Here is a 17,911-nt window from a genome sequence, read left to right as displayed (position 1 = left end):
ATGAGGAACATCTAATTTCTTATCAACTTGTTTCCTCTCCCCCTCTCCCCCCATCCCCTCCACTCGTCTCTTCATTTCCCTGTGACGTTTTCACTAGGACGCAATTAGAGGAGGAGAGGAGAGGAGGTGATGAGGAGATGAGGAGATGAGGAGGAGAGGAGGAGAGGAGGAGATGAGGAGGAGAGGAGGAGAGGAGGAGAGGGGAGATGAGGAGATGAGGAGGAGAGGGGAGGAGAGGAGGAGATGAGGAGATGAGGAGATGAGGAGGAGAGGGGAGATGAGGAGGAGAGGAGGAGAGGAGGAGAGGCGATGAGGAGATGAGGAGATGAGGAGATGAGGAGATGAGGAGATGAGGAGGAGAGGAGGAGAGGAGATGAGGAGGTGAGGAGATGAGGAGAGGAGGTGAGGAGAGGAGGTAAGGAGAGGAGAGGATGTGAGGAGAGGAGGTGAGGAGAGGAGGGGAGGGGAGGAGGTGAGGAGAGGAGGCAAGTAGAGGAGGTAAGGAGAGGAGGTAAGGAGAGGAGAGGATGTGAGGAGAGGAGGTGAGGAGAGGAGGGGAGGGGAGGAGGTGAGGAGAGGAGGCAAGTAGACGAGGTGAGGAGAGGAGGTAAGGAGAGGAGAGGATGTGAGGAGAGGAGGTGAGGAGAGGAGGGGAGGGGAGGAGGCAAGTAGAGGAGGTAAGGAGAGGAGGTGAGGAGAGGAGAGGAGGGGAGAAGGTGAGGAGAGGAGAGGAGGTGAGGAGAGGAGGAGAGGAGGTGAGGAGAGGAGAGGAGGAGAGGAGGAGAGGAGAGGAGGAGAGGAGAGGAGGTGAGGAGAGGAGGAAAGGAGGAGAGGAGGTGAGGAGAGGGTGTGGGGAATTGTATTAGTAACTTTTTGTTGTTGTTGAGAAAAGGCAACTGTCTCCCATGTTGACGACTGACCCAGATACACCCACTCACAGCCCTTAGTGGACTCAATGGTCAGTAGCTTTGGAATATCTAAAAGGTATTTTGGGTGATTTATAATGGAGAAAATAATCTACTTCCCCCATGTACTCCCATTCTTCCTCCAAGTTGAGATACCATGGCAGGACATAAGTCAATAACAGACAAATAAATAAAGGCGAGCTTGTAAAAAACATCTGGCAAGGCAAGGCACGGCAAGTTTATTTGTATAGCACATTTCATACAACAGGGGCAATTCAAAATGCTTTACATACATTATTTAAAAATACAGCAAGAGGAGCATAAGAAAATGAAAATTACAATGAATAAAAGCAAATATAAGAAGTAAATAGATAAAACATTTAAAAAGACAATAGTTGATGGAAAAAAGACATTGATAGAAGTGTTTGTGTTTAATCATAACTGGTGCAAAACATGAAGGTGTTTAGCTTAGATTTAAATATGTTAAGGGTTTGGGCCTATTTCTTCAGGGAGTTTGTTCCAGGAGCATGCAGCAGCGTGACTGAAAGCTGCTGCACCGTGTTTTGTTTTTACTCTTGGAATTATTAGCTGATTAGTCTCAGCTGACCTTAGGGACCTTGCGGGAATATAGGGTGGGAGGAGATCTGATATGTATTTTGGTCCAAGTCCATTTTGTGTGTAATTAGGAGGATTTTGAATTCAATTCTCTGAGAGACTGGTAGCCAGTGCAGGGATCTCAGGATTGGTGTAATGTGTTCAAATGTCTTTGTTTTTGTTAGGACACTAGCAGTGGCGTTTTGGATGAGCTGCAATTTACGAACAGCTCCTTTAGATAGGCCTGTTAGTAGACCATTACAATAATTAAGTCTACTTGAAACAAATGCATGGATGAGTTTTTCAAGGTCTTGCTTGGACATGAAACCTCTCATTCTTGTTATGTTTTTCAGGTCATAGTAGGCTGATTTAGTTATCGAGTTTATGTGGCTGTTGAAGTTTAGATCGGAGTCTAGAATTAAGGCCAATGCACACAGCGTGCGATTTCTGTTGCGCGTCAACATTCCATTTTGAAGTTTGAATGGAAGTCTATGAGAACATCGCATCTCAACACACACGGCCCCGATTTTAATCGCACGGCGAAAATTCGATTCCATTCATTTTGAATGGGACAAAGCACACGGCGTGCGAGTTTTGTCGCACTGTCAAATTTTGCAAATGTTAGCTTCAAAATGAATGGAATCGAATTTTCGCCGTGCGATTAAAATCGGGGCCGTGTGTGTTGAGATGCGATGTTCTCATAGACTTCCATTCAAACTTCAAAATGGAATGTTGACGCGCAACAGAAATCGCACGCTGTGTGCATTGGCCTTTACACCAAAATTTCTGACCTGTTTTTTAGTTTAGAGAGAATCAAGTTTTGCACTGACTTTTGATCTTTTGTCAGGTGCACCGAATACAATTATCTCTGTTTTGTCCTTGTTTAGTTGGAGGACGTTTTGTGTCATCCAGGCGTTAATTTGCTCAATGGAATTACAGAGATTGTCAATGGGACTATAGTCGTTCGGTGAGAGGGCTATGTAGATTTGAGTGTCATCCGCATAGTTGTGGTAGGCAATTTTGTTATTTTTTCTGCGTCAATCCTCAACATGGAAGATACATGGAGATGTAAAAAAGATAAATGTCCAAATAATGCTCATGTCACAGCAGGCTGGTCCAAACACACTAGAAGGTAGGTCCTAGTATAGCATATGCAGAGGTTTCAGACAGACTCTCTCTTTCCCCCGTTCCCTGAATTCCCCCGACCTGGCGTGGCTAAAAATGGACTGCATCGTCTCAGAAGTGCTATTTGGTTTTCTCTCGGGCCAAAGAAAACTTCCTGAAATTGTGTCGCTGGTTTCCTTTGACTGCGTCTGTCGAGGGTGTCGGGAATCAGAAGTAGGCTCGCCTCTCTCTGTCCAGAGGTTTGGAACCAGACAACACAGTGGGCATGGAACATAACAAACACTGAATAGAACGCCTCTCATTCTTGACAAGTAAATAGTTTAGAACGTAAAGATCCTTCTCAGCTGTTATAAGTCAGCACAGAGCAATTCAATATTCTCAATTAATCTAGGAGTTGAGAGAACTCTGTGTTACACATACACAAGGGAAATCATCATTATTGCTAGATAAATGACTCCTGTCTGTATTTAATGGTATCGTGTTAAAATACACTTTGCCTGCACCATTACACACACACACACACACACCCCCCCCCCCACCTCCATACCCACCTCCGGAACCAGTCCATAGGCAGAAAGACCTTCATCTACCCTCCACTGAGCTGTGAATTCAATTTGCCAAATAGCTATACATGGATATTTGGTGGTTGAGAAACTTACCTTGACCTTGACCTTTTATTTTTACTGTTTTCCCCAGCTTTTATATTCTATGCTTGTATATGTTTTCATTATATTCACTTTATATATACTTTATGTTCTTTATGTTGTAAAGCACTTTGAGCTGCATTCCTTGTATGAAAGGTGCTATATAAATAAAGCTTCACTTACTTACTTACTATAGACAGGTAGGGCTGGGACGACGCGTCAACATAGTCGACGTAATCGACTACGTCAATACGTCGACTTGCGTAATGTGCGTCGCAAATAAACAACATGGCTGCGACCAGTGGAAACATGGAGGAGGCTACTAGCTAATGTTACACAAGCAATGTAGCTCACCACAGTTTGTATGTCTTGTCTTCTGGTGTTAGTAACGTTAGCTATGTAGCTGGCTAGCTACGGTAGCCTATAGGGCTGTCCCTAACGACTATTTTTCTAACGATTAATCTAGCGATTATTTTTCGGTTAGTCGATTATTCGAACGACTAATTTAACGATTGGTGTAACGATATATTTTTTTACTGTTCGATTAATGTATCACTTAATTTCCCCAAAAATAATGGCTGTATTGTCTCTCTCTGTTTAACAGTGTCTTTATAAAGCACTCTGGGTAATAGCTGCTGCTCTTATAAAACAAAGCAGCGTGTGACATGCGCATTACTCAGACGGCCGCCCCTTTAAATGATCAGCTGATGTATGGGGGCTGTCTGTGGGCCCGCAATTAAACACAGACACCTTTAATTCAGCGACCTACTACTACTACTACTACTACTACTACTACTACTACTACTACTACTACTACTACTACTACTACTACTACTACTACTACTACTACTACTACTACTACTACTACTACTACTACTACTACTACTACTACTACTACTACTACTACTACTACTACTACTACTACTACTACTACTACTACTACTACTACTACTACTACTACTACTACTACTACTACTACTACTACTACTACTACTACTACTACTACTACTACTACTACTACTACTACTACTACTACTACTACTACTACTACTACTACTACTACTACTACTACTACTACTACTACTACTACTACTACTACTACTACTACTACTACTACTACTACTACTACTACTACTACTACTACTACTACTACTACTACTACTACTACTACTACTACTACTACTACTACTACTACTACTACTACTACTACTACTACTACTACTACTACTACTACTACTACTACTACTACTACTACTACTACTACTACTACTACTACTACTACTACTACTACTACTACTACTACTACTACTACTACTACTACTACTACTACTACTACTACTACTACTACTACTACTACTACTACTACTACTACTACTACTACTACTACTACTACTACTACTACTACTACTACTACTACTACTACTACTACTACTACTACTACTACTACTACTACTACTACTACTACTACTACTACTACTACTACTACTACTACTACTACTACTACTACTACTACTACTACTACTACTACTACTACTACTACTACTACTACTACTACTACTACTACTACTACTACTACTACTACTACTACTACTACTACTACTACTACTACTACTACTACTACTACTACTACTACTACTACTACTACTACTACTACTACTACTACTACTACTACTACTACTACTACTACTACTACTACTACTACTACTACTACTACTACTACTACTACTACTGTAACTGCCTCTGTCAAACAGCCCCAGACACAGGGCAGACTCACTGCTATGTTTAGCCAACTTGAATGCCAACATGGCCATCAGGGTTTTTCCTGGCTCAAAATGAGGCGGAGGTGGCACCAGTGGTGTTTGACATCGGGGGGACCCATGAAGCAGGGCTGTCTGGGGGTCCTTAAACATCAAACACTTAATTTCTTGCATTCTGGTGAATTGATATGCACCAATTTGTGCCCTTTCTGCATCAATTTATGGTGGAAATGTCATTATTTATGTAAAGGAAAACACAATATTCAGGCACCAGATGACCATTCAAAATATAATGTAATATAATGCAATATAAGGCTCTCAGGCATTCTGTACTTTCAAATATGTGTTCTCCTTGAGCAGTCAACATACTATCAGCTATTTCGCTAGCAAAAACGAAAGCTAACTTATTTGCGAAACAGCGCCCCCGCCACCACGTCGGCTCAGTGCCGCAATTGCAGTTAGAAATGACAGAAATCCACCGAGTGCAACGCCTGTAGAAAATACGACCGTCAGTTTGTCGAGAGCTGGAGGCGGCTAGAAATATGACGGAGGCGGCCGCCTCATAATTCTCTATGCAGGAAAAACCCTGGCCATTTAGAAGTCTGTCCAGAAGTCTGTCCAGATTAATCGTTAGAAAAATAGTCGTTAGGGACAGCCCTATAGACAGGTGCTAGACACTAGATACTAGATACTAGATACTAGATACTAGCTCTATGACAGGAGAGAACTCAGTCTTTGATCCTCATGTTTGCATTACAGTATATGTAAAAGTTGCTGGAGGGTTCGGTGAGAGGTCGGTCACTGCTTCAAGCACCTCCATCTCAACGGTCTCACACAACACAGCACTTTCTAGCACGGCCCCAGGTCATGGGTCAGTGGTTGAGAGATTTCAAAGAGGTAACTACCCAGGGCACTCTACTGTGTGGGCAGAAATCGCTAATGAAACCTTTGTCAAGATAAAAACACAACGCAGCTAACGCTGTTAACATGTTTCTCTGTCTCCCTTTGCTAACTCTTTAGATTGACACTATAGTTTTACAGTACCACTGCTCCATGGTGTATGGAAATAATTTATAAACGGCTGTGAACACTGCCATGCAATGTACTTAAAGTACTCTGAGCTGACAAGAATGACAGCTATATTACAGTGACCATGTTCTGTCAGGCAGCTTTATCCTAGTTCAACACAGCTGATTGTTATGTGAAGGTTTGTGTTGAAACATCGGTACTCCAGGAGGTGATTGGCAGGGAGAGAGAAAGGCAGGATGGAAGTTCATTAGAATAAATAAGTCGTCCTGTTTCCTGAGAGCAGGCTGTTTGGAGCTCTGGTCAAGAGGTCGGTGGACAACACACACCTCACACACACACACACACACACACACACACACACTCTCTCTCTCTCTCTCTCACACACACACACACACACACACGCACACACACTCTCTCTCTCTTTCTCTCTCTCATTCACTCTCACACACACACACACACACACACACACACACACACACACACACACACACACGCACAGGAATTAAGTCTGAAATAGGTGCAGCTGGATAAACTCAAAAGAGATGGATGTTTAAACAATAAGCGTTTCCCTCCAGAATGCAGGCAGCAGGATACAGCGCACACGGCACTGACCCTTGCAGAGCCTGACGTAAACCCACCGTTTGGGGCTAATGTTTGAAGGAGCTACTGAAGTGGTTCCCAATTAATTTCGGCGGTGCTGTATATCTTAGACTGCAGACGTTTACTCCTGTCTGTCTGACCCGGAGGACACTGGGCCGTCAACATGTGACACTAATGGGGAGATGAATCTCTAACCCCATGCCTCTGAGATGATTATTTTAACTTTTTTTTTTTACATAAACAGAATAAACAGCAACATGCGGTGCGTTGAGGCATCTAAGGGCTACATCTAAGGCATCTAAGGGCTACATGTCATGCCGTTCCAAAAAATAAATGTCTTCTTAATAAACACATCTCTCCATTTCATCTACAGTACAGTGTTCATTTGAAAACAACTGTCTTTTTTCAGTTCATTAGCTTCCTGTAGACATCCGTAGAATCTAATCAAATCAAGCAATGACAAATCATCGTGTAAGTCCTCTATATTTGGTGTGATGTGTCATATCTGATTTGTTTTATGCGTGGTGATGTTTTGTGCGTCCAGCACAGTAAACAGTGGTAATCCTGTAGTCGCAGGGACCGGAGCCAAAGCCCACTGTGTCTGATAAAGAAGAAATATTAAGGTCAGGGAAGTTCAGACTCTCACACGCACAAGAGGACAAGACAGAACAGATAGAGGGATAGAGGAGGGGGAGAGGGAGGACGAGAGAGATAGAGAGAAGAGGGAAAGAAGGGGAGGTGTAGAAAAGTGGAAGACCGAGGAGGGGGAAGGGGGAGAAGGGAGAGAGAGAGAGATAGAGAGAGAAAGAGAAAGAGAGGCGCGGGTGGAGGAAGGGGGTAAAAAGGGGCTAATGAGAAGAAAGGCCAGCCTTTGACAGTTAGAAAAGGGCATTCTTGTAACCGTAGTGACGTTAGAAAGCTCTCTCTGTCATAGGACTGGACATCACAGCAGCCCCTTCCCTCTTTACACATCTCCTATTTTCAACACCATAATCACATCAAAAACATATTTACCGAGGATATGACTGAGTGTTAATCGGGGCGTAAGTAAACTTGTTTGTTAATATTCCAAATTCCTGGGTCAATTTGTGCTTCCTCTGAGGGAACGAGGCAGAGAGAAATGTCTCGTGAGACGCTCCAAATGAGAGGAAACCTCTTCATTAAAGAAATGAAGAGAAAGCCATCTCATTAGGATGGATAACTGGCCTACCTACTGAATTGTAAACAAATATTATTTGAAAACCTCACTGGGGAGGAAAAACAGATAGCTAGACAGTTCAGTCCAATTAAAGAGGCTGGGGCTATGCCATGTGACAGACTACACTGTAGAAGCCACTGCCACATTATCAGGCTGTGTACTGTACCAGCACATAACATACCATGAGCACTCTGGGACCAGACCAAATAACATGAATGAATAATTCCTCCCTGATAAGAAATACCTCTAGTTGACAGAAACTTTTTAGATGTTTGACACTAAATTAATGTAGGCAGAGAAGTTCCTATTTCCATAACAACGTTAAATAAATAAATCTGCTTTCTCTAAATGTATGAGATGTACTGCAGCTCCTCCAATGATTTTCCACTGTTTTCCCGTCCAACTGATGATTAAACATTTCTAAGACGCAACCAAAGACCGTCTTGGCAGGCTTGACTAATAGTGCTAGGAACTCTTCGGGGGGGATTTGTGTGTTCCCCTAGGTTTTTAGGGCCTCGACGTTCAGGGCTGAAAACACCTAACACTTTAGTCACTTTAGTCACATATGTGACACAGTCTGGTGAAATGTGCAACCAGAAGGCAAAGTCATTTTTCAGTTTTTTACATGTGCTTAAACTACAGATTGTAAGCTTTCAAATGACGCGTCATACATTGAAATCGGAAAGAAATTGAAGACCACATGAGTATTTGAAAGTTGCTAACCCTGAAATCACAATCCAGAGAATGGCTGTTTAAAGATGTGGTTCTTTTTCACACCTTCACACATAAAGGTAATGGGCGGTAACAATAGCTGGTTAACCCCACCCCCAACCACTCCCCCTCTAGATTGATAGTCAGCTGTCATATCTGTCAGTGTTAAGCCTGGTACACACATAAAGATAATCTGGCCGATGTTGGCCCGATTTCCCCCCTTCCGACCAAGGACAGCAAACGCCCGATTATTGGATGGCTCTAAAGATTATCCTACAAGATTATCCTGTGGTGTGAGGTGTGTTAAGAGTCCATTTCTCCCGACAATCTGCTTGGAAAATGGTCGGGGCCGACGATCGTAAATATTAGGCCTAAACGTGTTCAATATTTACGATTGACACTCCCGAGTCTGATTGTGACGTGGAATGGAATGTAGCAAGAAGCGAGCTGACTGACGCGTCTTCTTCTTTTCGTTCTTTGGCACTTTATTTCCCCTGTAGCACATGGCTGCCTCTACAGGTCAGTCAGGGTACTACTACCCTGATCACGCAAGATTTCTGGCTTGGGGGACGAGACTCCAGACTGTCGGAGGACAGATCTTTAGCATGTGGTCGTATATCGGAGCACACCACACACAATACGATCAAACATTTTCAATTCATTATTTTGTATCTTCATTATTTCTTATCATCTCTCTCAGATAAAAAATCTGTTATGATTTAGAAAATGTTGTGAAAGTTTTGCGGAAGTATTGTGGAAGTAAACAGAAGAGAAAATGGAGAGAGGAATTGGCTTCGGTTTGTCAGGAATTCAGGAATTTGTTTCCACTTGGGAAAGTGATAATAATTCTTGTATGTCAGCTACTGTGGCACGGTGACAGGCTCCCATTAAATCCCTTTGAGAGTTGCACATCTCAAAACAGCACCAGCTTCCCAAAGGATAGACCACATAACATATCTGCACCATTATTCAAATGTTGCAACTCTGAAGGTTTAAAGCTAAAGCAATTGTGTGTGAATGCACATATTTGCAGTGAATGGCTTACCTTCTACTTTAAAACTGCCATACACCATCTGCAGCCACCAGCTCAGTTCAGCTCAGTGTCATATCACCTCTACCTCCTCCACCTCCACCTCCTCCTCCTCCTCCTCCTCCACCTCCTCCACCTCCTCCTCCTCCTCCTCCTCCTCCTCTTCCTCCGTCCTCCCTCCTCCTCCTCTTCCTCCTCCCTGCCCTTCCTCCTCCTCCTCCTCCTCCTCCACCTCCTCCTCCTCCTCCCTCCTCCACCTGCCTCCTCCTCCTCCTGCACCTCCTCCTCCTCCACCTCCTCTTCCCTCCTCCTCCTCCTCCCTCACAGAGCAGAGATTCTACACCAGCCCAGATGGGTCTCTTGGTAAACCTGTCTCTCAGACGTGGAGCCCGCCACCCCTGACCGCCAAAGGGCCAGACTCTGGAACAGCTGGCCGCCACAGCCCACTCACTGAGGACACCTGCATACACCGCACTGGCACCCCCACCAGCCAGGATACAGCCTCTGCCAAGAACTACAGCTGGCACAGGCAGGCAGGCAGGGGGAGGGAGGGAGGGAGGGAGGGAGGGAGGGAAGGAGGGAATCTGGCTGGCAGTTCACATAGGGTATGTGTATTGAGGTCAAAGGCTACAGGAGATCTGGGGTCTCTTCACCTTGATCTCTTGGAGCGGTGATCTAATTGACCACAACAGTGGGCTGGATCCTGGAAGGCCAGTCGTTGACGGCATCAATCAAAGATTAAATTGCCTAGCAGTAGGAAAAACTGTTTTGTCACAAAGTGCTTAACAACATCAACAATAGAAACAATAGCCCACTTATCCATACTGAGTCTGGTGACATCACACTTTAAGTCAACGAGGGAGAAGAAAATGGTGTTCCACTGCCAACTGAACGGATGTTTACAGAGTTCAGCGCTGAACGGAGGGGGTGTAAACCCTGCAACACTGCCTAACCAGAGCCTGGGATCGCCAGATGATTTCTAGTGTCAGTCTGGCAGTATGTCAACCTCTACTGTGTGTCAAAAACGGTCTGTTTTTTCTCAACCTGCTGCCAAATGTTGTTGTCACCACGAGACGAGGACGAGAGGATCAGTGATGGAGCCAGATGGAGAGCACAGCAATCAACGCTTGACCCAGGGCAGGGCGGAGTGACCCAGGGCAGGGCGGAGTGACTCAGGGCAGGGCGGAGTGACCAGAGGAGCTGACCACTACTGTCACTACGCACGCACCCCGCTGGAACATCTACACTGACAGGAACGCTATCTCCACCAGCATCATCAGGAGCCTGTCGCAGAGCCACAAACCTCTGACTTGCACTGCATCACACTAAATATGATGCTAAATAGGAACTTTTTAAAGGACATTTACAGGACTCAGCCATCGAGGTTAAGTGATATGAAGGTGGGAACCGTCAATTCAATTTGGACCGACTGTCAAAATAGTCCAAACAATTTGGACTGGTGCGGACCGCACCATAAGCAATAGCCCTTCCACTGAAGAGCACGGTTCACGCTTACGGCCGACACTACTTACAGTTTCTCCAGTGCGAGCAGGCCGTAGAAGGAGGAGTTCCTGAGGAGGGAGATCTTGTTGTTACTGAGGATCCTGTAGACAGGGGAGGGAGAGGAGGAGACGGTGAGCAGTGGGAGAGTCAAACCAAAACAAATAGAGCCGCAGGAATGATTTACACAAGTCCAATAAATTGTTCATCTTGTCAATAACTTTGGGAGAGACAGAGATGCATCTCTGATTAGATCTGGCTGTAAATTTCCCATCTCGGATGCAATTCTGTCTTATTTATGACCCGTTTGTGGTTAAAATGGGTAATGAACTCCCTGTGTCAGAACACTATCCTCCTAGAACACATCGCCAATTCAGCATAATTCAATCATCTGCAACTACTGTAGCTCCATAACTGTCCACAAACCAATTATATATTCCACAATATATTCCACAGGGATCTTGAGATGATAAATATTTGCAAGTGACCCTGTATTGATGTCATTTTTGTCCAATGTGCAGTACAATGGATTATTTTTCTCTTCAAATACCCTTCTCCTGCAACACCCAGGGAATTTGTTAAAGCATCAAGGACAGTTATAATAATATTCACTCAAGAAGACTCCCTGCAGTCTCTTACAAGCTCACACACATTACTCTGTCGTAAACAACAGTCATCACATACTAGTCCTGGGAAGGCTTCAGCTTTCCCCTGAATGCACCCAGAATTCACAGAAAAGGACATACAGGATACACACACACACACCTTGTGTTATGTTGGGAGAGTCCCGTGGGACTTGTTAGAACACAGATGGGGGTCTGTGCTACCTGCTGCCCCATTGAAACAAACATAGACATGAGATAAACTCTACCCACCCAATGACACCCTCCTCGCACGCATGCACGCTCACACACACACACACACACACACAACACACACACACACACACACACACACACACACAACACACACACACTCTAATAACATCCCTCCTATCCAGACACACAGAGAACAGGGAAGTAGCCTGGGGACCATTGATTTCCACTCTTGGGGAAGAAACACAACAGCAAATTATTTTGACTTTGAAGGCTCAGATAGTCAACAACCCCTCCTGCAGAGCTGTAGGCTAAGAGGGCCAGCGCCTAATGATTTATGTCAGGCTTATACCTCAGCCCAGAACCACATCATTTCAAATACACCTCGGATGGCATTTTAGTATTTCATATCTGCTCAGATATTGATCACTCTGGCCAGATCTTACATCATCTTGTCTGCTGCGGGGCAGCCCGGGCCAGGGGCAGGGTGCATTGTGGTGCATGTCAGACAGTGGCCGCCTGCATGCAGAGAGACCCTGCTTTGAATGCACAACATTGCTCCTATAGGCTACTGGAGACACCCAAGGTCAGACACCCCCCCCCCCCCCCCCGGAACACAGCAAAGACCTAGGTTCTAGGCCCTGGACAATCTAGACAAATTGACAGACTGAAATCAAGTGTAATACTGAAACACAACTGTGTACATTTCAAACCTGCAAACTGCGACATTTTAAATGTATGTGCAATAACACTATGTGCAATATGACAACCCTAGGGTACATAAGGTTCAGAGAATAGGAAATGTTAGAATAGGTATAGCATAGCACAGTGTACAGCACAGAGTACAGCACAGTGTTTTATTTGTATAGTATAGTATAGTGGATCGTGTACATAGCCTTTATTTATGTAAACCAGCTATTTTCCCTTCTTGTTTTTAGTTTTTTTTCCCCCCTAGCACCAGGGGAGCCCCCCCTCCCAAATTTCGTTGTTTGGTACCTGTACTATATCAATGACAATAAAGACCATTCATTCATTCATTCATTCATTCTTCTTCTTCTTCCTGGGCTTCTTTAACGTTGTAATTTAAGGTCGTCGTCCACTCTCAGGAGTAGTGAGGGGCGAGCGTTGAAAAGAGTGGTGATTTGGGATGTCATAAGTCACCTCCGTGCAGAGAGGGCACTCGTTTTGCCAGCAGGACTGCATCCTCCATTTTAATACCATAGGATTAAGTAGTGTGATCCCACAATGCATTGTGCTGAAGAGGCAAATTGCTAACTGGCCTGCACTGCCACTGCCAGGGGGGGCTGCCAGGGGGAGCTATGCAGCAGTTACAGACTAGCATACAGACTACAAAGTGCTGAGAAGATACAGTGGGGTGCAAAATGGGCACCCCTGGTTTAAATGTGTGTCTCTGTTACAATTGATCTCCAAGGCCCAGTAGTTCAAAACTAGAGATGCTCCGATCAGGGTTTTTGGTGCCGATCACTGGAATCAGTGATCTGCCGATCCGATATCACCGATCACCGATCACAGCGTCGAAAATGGCAATTGAAGCATTCTATTTATTGTGTAGCATTATTTATGTTTTTAATTATTCTTAACACCATTGACATTGTATATTAAGTATTCAAATGAAATTAGGAGATGAGAAAGTATCATGAATTGACAACCATCTGTGTTATTGAATTCACAACCACCTGTAGCTTACTTCAGGAAAAACAAATAAAATGTGAAAATAAAAATCATAATAAATAAAATGTACACTGTCACATCAAATGTGCAACATTCCACTCGAATGAGAGGAACTAGGGGCTCTTAGAGAACTTGGAGCTTATACTGTAGCTTTCCTGAGGAACAATAAACATACCCAAACTAAACTGCAACATAAACAGGCTATAGCCAAATATAAAATACTGTTTCAAGTCAGTCAGTTTCAAGTCATATTTAGGAGGAGATAAGACAGCAATAATCAATAAAACAAAAAAACAAAACATTGCACCTAAGGAGATTTCAGACTCAAACCTTACTTCTGATTAAGCAGCATCACTGGCAGATTAGCCTTGAGAAATACAAGCATCTCAGCGTTTTTGGCACTCAGCCTGTTCCTCTTATCATCTAAAATATGTCCTGCTATGCTGAAAAGTCGCTCGCTATCTAAACTTGTGCAAGGTGCACAGAGGAAGACTTGTGCTGCTTGTGAGGCTGCGCTCGTAACATTCACTCTGGAAATTTGATCAGCACTCATGGAACGCCTCTCGTCCAATCAAGTGACTCGGTCCCTTTATGACGCTGAACCCAGCGTGCGCTTCGGCGCCCCTCAGAGCGAATGTACGAACGCACCGCCTGAGCTGCTTCGGAATGCAAATTAGCCTGCTAGCTAAAAGCTCTCAGCCAAGTTCCCCCATACCACTGCGTTGGCCTCACCGTAACATGCAACAGCATAACACAGCCCTAACGGTAGAACTCACTAGCAAAGCATATTGCCAGACTGGCGACGCCATTTCTCTATGTAAACTGATCGGCCGTGTTTGATCGGCCGTTTTGAGAACTCCGATCAAAACCGATCAAGGGCATATCGGCCGATATCGATCGGCACCGATCAGATCGGAGCATCTCTATTCAAAACGTATCTGATCGGATCAGATTTGGATTTTGGGTAGTTCAAAAACAAAAAACAGGATTAGGAAAACTTTGATATCCGATCAGATCAGGAAATCAAATCCAGGCTTTAATCTGGATCAAATCTTCAAAACGGGTAGTTCAAACCGACAACACAGGATTGGGATCAGTTTGATCCCAAAAAAATTGATTATCTTAATCCCACCAGAGGGGTGGATTTCCAGTGGATTACCAGAGCAAAATGTACTATACAATTTATTTAAAAATATGTTTCAATATAAATAAGATGGCAAAGTTTGTTAACTGGAATAATACCAAATGTTTAGCCTTCATGGCAAATCATTTTCATTTTATTATTTTTAAATGTCTTGGTCACGTTTGTGGTGGCCTATTTAGTTTTCAACCAAATGTTGATGACATAAATGTTTATGCTCATAAAAGTATCACAACAAAGATTGTCAATCACAAATGTAATTTAGATTAAAGAAAGAATATCTTCAAATATCTCCATCATCTGTCATCACCTTTCAAAAGTAATTGCGGACAATAGCATCTCGCATTGCACCACCACTCAGTCTCTCATTTAGAGGGAAATCCATAGGTGTGCCTAGATCATCAGCAGGTGCAAGGGGCTCTGGGGGATCATGGAGTCAGAGATGGGGACTCTGCGATTGACAATTATATTGTGTAGTACAATACAATCCAGTGTAATGCAGCATGCTCGTTGGGGTTCCACTCTCAGATAGTTGAGGCATGCAAAAACGGCTCTTCAGTACTCCATTATGATTTTATGTCCTTTATGTATTTAAAAATATAATTAGACATTATAGATGTCTCTGCAATGTGGTCTTGTTTTCCTTGTATTATTTTTTTTTCATATCCACTAGATGGAGATTGGTAGGATTAAAGCACTGATATTCAGGATCTAGTAATCTTGAAAAGTCTGAATCTGGATCAGTGTGATGCTATCTTGAATTGCTTTGAAATACTGGGACAAAATCTGTCCGAGTTGTCTGATCCTGGATCACAAAAAAGGGATTTCAAAATCTGATCGGATCTGATTGAGATTAAAAGTTTTGAACTACTGGGCCCAACACTAAATGCTACAAAGTTAAACGTAATATTAAATACAAATAATTCATTATATTCATAGGCCTAGAGCGCTTTTCCGGGGCTCAAAGACGCTGATATGACACCTTTCTGCAAATTTTAAAGCATTCATTTTTCAATCATATTTTTTTTTAATGATAAAAAAAGGAACAGTGCCCTGTGCAAAAGTTTGGGAACCCTTTTGGATTATTCTTTGTTACCTTTTGAGAAGATGATTACTAAGGCCCAGACCAAGGTGATTTACTCGTTAGGGCTTCAATGAGTGAGGTGAATATAATTCCAGGGTTGAATTATATATTCTGAAGTAACTCCATGCCTTCTAAAGTATCCGACTGAGGTGGCTGTTGTGTCTGGTGTTAAAAACCATGGGTTCCTCTAAACAGTTGTCCAAGGATGTCAGAATCAAGATAGTTCACTTCCACCATCAAGGAGAAGGCTCGCAACGTTTCAAACTACCCATTTCCACTGTCAGACTGGAAAAGAAAATGGAAAAGAAATGGAACAATTGAAGTCAAGGCAAGATCTGGAAAACCAAGAAAGATTTTAGATAGAATGGCCCAAGATCTGGTGAGAAATGCTCAGAAGAACCCACACATCACTGCAAAAGAACAATACAGCGTACCTTAAACAACAAAGACCTACATGGCAGAGTTTCTAGAAAGAAGCCTGCCCTACAACCTCAACACAAAATTAAGCGTCTGAAGTATGCAAAAGAAAACCTTGAAAAACCTGAAGTCTATTGGAACAATGTGTTTACTTTTTGGCCACAACCAACGAAGGTATGTTTGGAGACAAAAGGGTGAAGCATTTGTAGAGAAGAACACCTTGCCAACTGTTAAGCATGGAGGTGGATCCATTATGCTTTGGGGTTGTGTAGCAGCTGGGGGCACAGGCAATATTGTGTGGGTGGAAGGAAGAATGGATTCCACCAAATATCAAGACATTCTAGAGGCTATTGTTCGAAGGTCAGCCCAGAAATTTAAGTTGAAGAGAGGTTGGGTATTCCAGCAAGACAATGACCCGAAGCATACCTCAAAATCAACCATGAAGTACTTCCAGGAAAGACGGATGAAGGGTTTAGAATGGCAATCACAGTCCCCAGACTTGAATATTATTGAAAATCTGTGAAGAGATCTAAAACATGCCGTGCATGCAAGAAGGCCAAAGAATATTTCTGAGCTAGAGGTGTTGTTGTAGCTGGCTACAGGAAGCGTTTGCAAGCTGTTATAGTTTCCTGAGGAGGAGTTACAAAGTACTAGCTGACAGGGTTCCCAAACTTTTGCACAAGGTCTTTTTCCTTGTTTTATTATTTTGAAACTGTTATTAAGTTATTAATCTTGCTTTAAAATGCGATGAAATGTGTTATGTTTAATTTGTACCATTTAGAGGTCAGGTATGCTGACCTATGCCTTTCACTTAGATATTAATTGTAAAAGGCATTCTGACTAGGGGTGCCCACATTTTTGCACCCCACTATATAGAGGACCAACAACATTTTGGAGCACAAATACAAGCTGAGAATACTGAGAACACAGCTTGTGATTAACCACGTACCATCACAGTTTGCTCATATTTTCTTTAGAGTGAAAAACAGACTTGTTCTCAAGGATGAAGACTCGATCTTGGCAGAGAGAGAGTAGGATTGAACTGAGGAAGTCTTCCAAGTGGTGTGAAAGGGCAGAGAGGACCTAGACAGTGGTGTCAGTGCATTCACATCAAATGTCCAAGAGAATGTTTTCTTTTTTGGGGTCCCCCACAGAGAAGTACTAGCATCGTTCTAAATAACCAAACATACACAGACAGCAAACTCATTCATGTCAGTTAAGACAGCAAAGCTCTGTGGGAAAATACTGTAAGACCACTAGTAACACTGGTATAATGCATAAGAACTGTTTTTATTGTTGTTGATATAGACATCGATATCCTATTAGAGCTCTGTCAGTTGGATTCCTCAGGACATAAAGGTCAGTGGGGAGGAAAACCCAAGCACTCTCAAGGCTTTGGGTTTAGTGATAAGCTATCTGGAAGACAGAATTGATCCATTTAACACGTATCAAAGCATTTGGTTCTGGTCTGCAGGACTGTGTGCTGTCACATCTCTCCCCTCACACACCCAAGATGGCACCAACTACGGTCGACTCGGTGTGTCGGTGGGTAATTGTTTGTCTTTCTTTTTTTTAAATTGCGTTTATTGCGATTCCTCTCCGATTACATTCACAAGGGACGAGATGCTTAAAATCAGACACTCAACTACATCCGATTTATGTCCCAACG

At 43.3% G+C, this 17,911-nt stretch overlaps 1 protein-coding gene across 1 annotated transcript in view; it reads right to left on the bottom strand.

Moving 5' to 3' along the window:
* Positions 1 to 17,911, bottom strand: part of adgra1b (adhesion G protein-coupled receptor A1b) — a gene marked incomplete at both ends in the record, with an annotated part of 166,030 nt that overhangs the window by 135,808 nt on the left and 12,311 nt on the right. Inside the window, one exon of the mRNA XM_080537705.1 lies at positions 11,126 to 11,197. Within this exon, the coding sequence (XP_080393831.1) occupies positions 11,126 to 11,197 (72 nt within the window). The remainder of the gene's footprint in view (positions 1 to 11,125; positions 11,198 to 17,911) is intronic.

The sequence above is a fragment of the Nansenia antarctica genome (genome assembly GCF_963989245.1).
Source record: "Nansenia antarctica genome assembly, chromosome: 1".
In the NCBI taxonomy this organism is placed as follows: domain Eukaryota; kingdom Metazoa; phylum Chordata; class Actinopteri; order Argentiniformes; family Microstomatidae; genus Nansenia; species Nansenia antarctica.
Note: the sequence above shows the minus strand (reverse complement) of the source record. Positions and strands in the feature narration are given on the sequence as shown.